Source organism: Rutilus rutilus (genome assembly GCF_951802725.1).
Source record: "Rutilus rutilus genome assembly, chromosome: 18".
Lineage (NCBI taxonomy): Eukaryota > Metazoa > Chordata > Actinopteri > Cypriniformes > Leuciscidae > Rutilus > Rutilus rutilus.
In genome coordinates, this window is record NC_140231.1 from 36,543,401 (window position 1) to 36,548,400 (window position 5,000).

At 43.7% G+C, this 5,000-nt stretch overlaps 1 protein-coding gene across 2 annotated transcripts in view; it reads right to left on the reverse strand.

The window, feature by feature from the left end:
- The window catches only part of homer1 (homer scaffold protein 1), a 25,756-nt gene that overhangs the window by 9,778 nt on the left and 10,978 nt on the right, over positions 1 to 5,000 (reverse strand). For both annotated transcript variants that reach the window (XM_084387697.1, XM_084387696.1), the window contains 2 exons: positions 3,767 to 3,898; positions 1,666 to 1,758 (listed from right to left, as the gene is read on the reverse strand). In XM_084387697.1, coding sequence (XP_084243823.1) covers positions 1,666 to 1,758; positions 3,767 to 3,898 — 225 coding nt within the window. The remainder of the gene's footprint in view (positions 1 to 1,665; positions 1,759 to 3,766; positions 3,899 to 5,000) is intronic.

Genomic DNA, 5,000 nt, shown 5'->3' on the forward strand with positions numbered 1-5,000 from the left:
TTCATGTTTGAATGCCTTCTGTTTGTGATGCAAAAGACTATGCGCGCTAGCCGTTACCATAGTAAACATAGTAAACGCTTGAAGATACGCATAGTAAAAAAAACAACATAGCGAACGCTTGAAGAAATCAGACCAATCTTAAAGGCTATCACAGTCATGTTTTTATTTTATCTGTCATAGCCTACGTCTCGTCTCTTTAAACCGGACTATCAAAAAAATAAAGTAACTTTTTTTTTCGGGAGCTTCCTCTGTTTCTCTGACTGAAAATATCTGTATGGGAGTCGAGAGAGTGCTAAAGCTCCTCAGGTCGTATGGCATATATTTGTAGAAATTATCATTTTTTCTAAATGTGATGTAAATATGTCCTGTAACTAAGTTACCAGATAAAGAAACAGACGCGACTGAAAAAGTAAGTGTGTCCTCTTTCTTTTGTGAAATAGACCTAACGGTAATTTATTTCTGAGTGACTAATGTGCAATTTTTACATAAATTAATTCATTATGATCAATGTATCACTTTTTATTGTAAACCTGTGGTAAAACATCGATCCTTGGGTTTTAAATATTCAAGTAGCTGCTAAACAAACAAACAAACAAAAAAAAAGCTAGCAAACGGCCGCTTTTATCGTGTTTGTTTTCAACGCTGTTTCCAGTGATATCTGATTAGTTTTCTGATAAAACTTCCATTTGTTGGTGAAATGATGGGTTAGTGTGACGTTGTCCCAGAGAGGCGTGTTACGGGCGTGTTTTAGTGAAGCGCTGTGGAGCTTCTGGCCCGACAGTGGAAACGCATGCCCGGTGCTATTGGCCCGAGGCTATTAGCCCGGCACGGCCCGTTTAAAGCCCTGGCCCGGCCCTGGCCCGACAGTGGAAACGCGGCTATTGAATCATTAATTCAGGAGATTTGTTCAGAAACACTGATTCATCCAGTAATGAAACGAGTGAAGTCTTTATGAGTCATTGAATCATTCATTCAGGAGATTTGTTCAGAAACACTGATTCATCCAGTAATGAAACAAGTGAAGTCTATATGAGTGAGTCATTGAATCATTCATTCAAGAGATTTGTTCAAAATCGCTGATTCATCCAGTAATGAATCAAGTGAAGTCTTTAGGCTTGTTCGACTTGAACCGGCGCTGCACAGACCGATCGGTTTATGACATCAAAGAAACTCACATATCCTACGACACAAATCTGACATTTGATGAATGGAGTTGAGTTGATGATAATATCAGGGGTGAAAGTTCAGGGTCGTCTGCCTCAGTCTTACCTTCGATGCGCCCCTGATCTGCTCGTGAACGACATCGTGAGAGAAATGACAACATCTCATGATAATCAAGTGCACATTAATCACAGAGGATCTGCTGTCGGGAATAGAGGAGTGTGAGGGAGGACTGGTGTTGGGATGGAAGGGAGGACTGGGACGGACTGGTTCTGGACGCTTGATCTGGGTCACGGGTCGGAGTCGCTAACGGATGTTCTGACACTCATGAGCGTTTGCTCCTTACCTTGAAGCGCGGGAAGCACGACACAGGTTTGCGCTTGAGAGACAATGTGATTGAGGATGTCAATAGATTGAAGAAGAAACACACACACACACACACACACACACACACACACACACACACACACACACACACACACAGGTTGATGGTTTGGGTTATACCTGTGAGGGTGAGCTGGTCAACTCCATCTTCTCCTGAGATTTCTCTTTCGCTAATCGCGCGGCTTCTTTGAACTCCGCAAACTTCTCAGCAAACTACAGACAGACGGAGAACAGCGTCAGACACACACACACACACACACACACACTAATTCAGTCATTCAATATCAATATGTAATATAGTGCATGTGTGTATGAGAACGCTCCTCTCTAGAGTTATTCTTCTAGCTGACTATCGAGTTTATGGTCATTCAAGCTCTTTCCTGAGGTAAACGTGACATTATTGTTCTCCAGCTGTTTTACTGATGTTATTCCGCGGCTGACGGATAACATGTGATGATTATTTCAGTGAGTTGTTCTGTATCTGTTGTTCACTGAAGTTTATTTGCTGCTGTAACTAGTAGTAAAGAGGAAGAGATGATCAGATCATCTGTCACACACTGAATCTAGTGATGAATCTGACAGGATTTTAGAGATAAGACTGTTTCATATCAACAGTATCAAAGCATATTGTGATTATTGGATGGGAGGAGCTACAGATAATGGATGGGAGGAGCTACAGATAATGGATTCGGAGGAGCTACAGATATTGGATGGGAGGAGCTACAGATAATGGATTCGGAGGAGCTACAGATGATGGATGGGAGGAGCTACAGATAATGGATTCGGAGGAGCTACAGATATTGGATGGGAGGAGCTACAGATAATGGATTCAGAAGAGCTACAGATGATGGATGGGAGGAGCTACAGATAATGGATGGGAGGAGCTACATATAATAGATGGGAGGAGCTACAGATAATGGATGGGAGGAGCTACAGATAATGGATGGAAGGAGCTACAGATAATGGATGGGAGGGGCTACAGATAATGGATGGGAGGAGCTACAGATAATGGATGGGAGGAGCTACAGATGATGGATGGGAGGAGCTACAGATCATGGATTCGGAGGAGTTACAGATGATGGATGGGAGGAGCTACAGATAATGGATTCGGAGGAGCTACAGATGATGGATGGGAGGAGCTACAGATAATGGATTCGGAGGAGCTACAGATATTGGATGGGAGGAGCTACAGATAATGGATTCAGAAGAGCTACAGATGATGGATGGGAGGAGCTACAGATAATGGATGGGAGGAGCTACAGATAATAGATGGGAGGAGCTACAGATAATGGATGGGAGGAGCTACAGATAATGGATGGAAGGAGCTACAGATAATGGATGGGAGGGGCTACAGATAATGGATGGGAGGAGCTACAGATAATGGATGGGAGGAGCTACAGATGATGGATGGGAAGAGCTACAGATAATAGATGGGAGGAGCTACAGATAATGGATGGGAGGAGCTACAGATAATGGATGGAAGGAGCTACAGATAATGGATGGAAGGAGCTACAGATAATGGATGGGAGGGGCTACAGATAATGGATGGGAGGAGCTACAGATAATGGATTCAGAGGAGCTACAGATAATGGATAGGAGGAGCTACAGATAATAGATGGGAGGAGCTACAGATAATAGATGGGAGGAGCTACAGATAATGGATGGGAGGAGCTACAGATAATGGATGGGAGGAGCTACAGATAATAGATGGGAGGAGCTACAGATAATGGATGGGAGGAGCTACAGATAATGGATGGAAGGAGCTACAGATAATGGATGGGAGGGGCTACAGATAATGGATGGGAGGAGCTACAGATAATGGATTCGGAGGAGCTACAGATGATGGATGGGAGGAGCTACAGATAATGGATGGGAGGAGCTACAGATAATGGATTCAGAAGAGCTACAGATGATGGATGGGAGGAGCTACAGATAATGGATGGGAGGAGCTACAGATAATTGATTCGGAGGAGCTACAGATGATGGATGGGAGGAGCTACAGATAATGGATGGGAGGAGCTACAGATAATGGATGGGAGGGGCTACAGATATTGGATGGGAGGAGCTACAGATAATGGATGGGAGGAGCTACAGATGATCAGTGAAGTTTAAGTCACGCATCAGCTGAAAATCAGCATCAGGTAAACAAACACTTCTTGTGATTTAAGACTGAATGTGTTAAGATGTGTAAATGCGTATCTTGAGAGTGTGTAGAGCGCACTTTGCTGAGCAGCGCCTCGGAGGAGAAGCCCAGGCCGTAGACGGTGTTGGCCCGGCTGTCCGCCCACTGCCCGAACTTGTGCGAGGTCTTGGTGAAGGTCATGTTCGGGGTGATGGTGCTGTTAATGATGGCCTGTAAACACAACACACACACACTTACACACACCAGCCGGTCTCAGAACTCAACACGTCTCCATTACACTGTGTCCTAACCAGACGCAATGTGATAAGATTCCAGCGACAAATAATTTGTCTGTCCACACTAGACGCGACTGCGAGATGCGTCAAAATCAATCAAAACCCACAGCCAATCAGAACAGTGTGTGGGCGGAGTCAGCCAATCAGAGCAGCGTGTGGGCAGAGTCTCGCGGCACCAGAGAGTAATCTCGACGGCATTCGCAAGAAAATGGATAAGCAGCTGCATAATCAAATACACAAATATTACACAATTTAAACATTATTAAAAATACTGAGTTACTAAAACAATCTTTGTCAAAGAATACACTTGTTTGTTCACAGTTTGAACGTTCATGTTTCCATTTGTTTAATTTGAAGATCTGAGGTGAATTATCCATTGTTGCTTTTACAGCCACAAAGCTGGAGCACTAAATGACATTCAGAGTCACATGACACGCTTTTAACATTAAATAAAGCTCATAAACAGCACCTGAGATCATCATCGCCACACTCTGTTTGTTGTTCCAGCGCGACACCGCAGAAAAATAGAAACCGTTTCTACAATAGAATCGTCGCGTGACGCCGTCGCTGGTTAGGACAAACTTTTACCGCGCGGCGCATGTAGTTAGCACACGCTGTAATACTGTCATTTTCTGCTCAGTGTTTCTGCAGCGACTCTGTTTCCTATAACAGCGTCTGACGTGTTCACGAGAGAGTGACATAAACCCCATCCGAGACTGAAACCGATTTACAGAAATGAGATTCCAACAGGATTTCACACACTACGGTCGGGTATCGTTTGAGTTTTAACAATTCCGATTTTGATTCTTCTGATCAATTCCTAATTTCGATTCCAATAAGGTAAAAAAAATTTTTTGGGGATATCATTCACATTTAGGGCCCTATTTTAACGATCTGAAACGCAAGTATGAAACACGAAACGCAAGTAACTTTGTGGGCGGGTCTCGGGCGCTGTTGCTATTATACCGGCGGGATAAATGATGCAAATCTAAAATGTGTTGGTCTGAAGTAGCTTCATTACTCATAGGTGTGGTTTG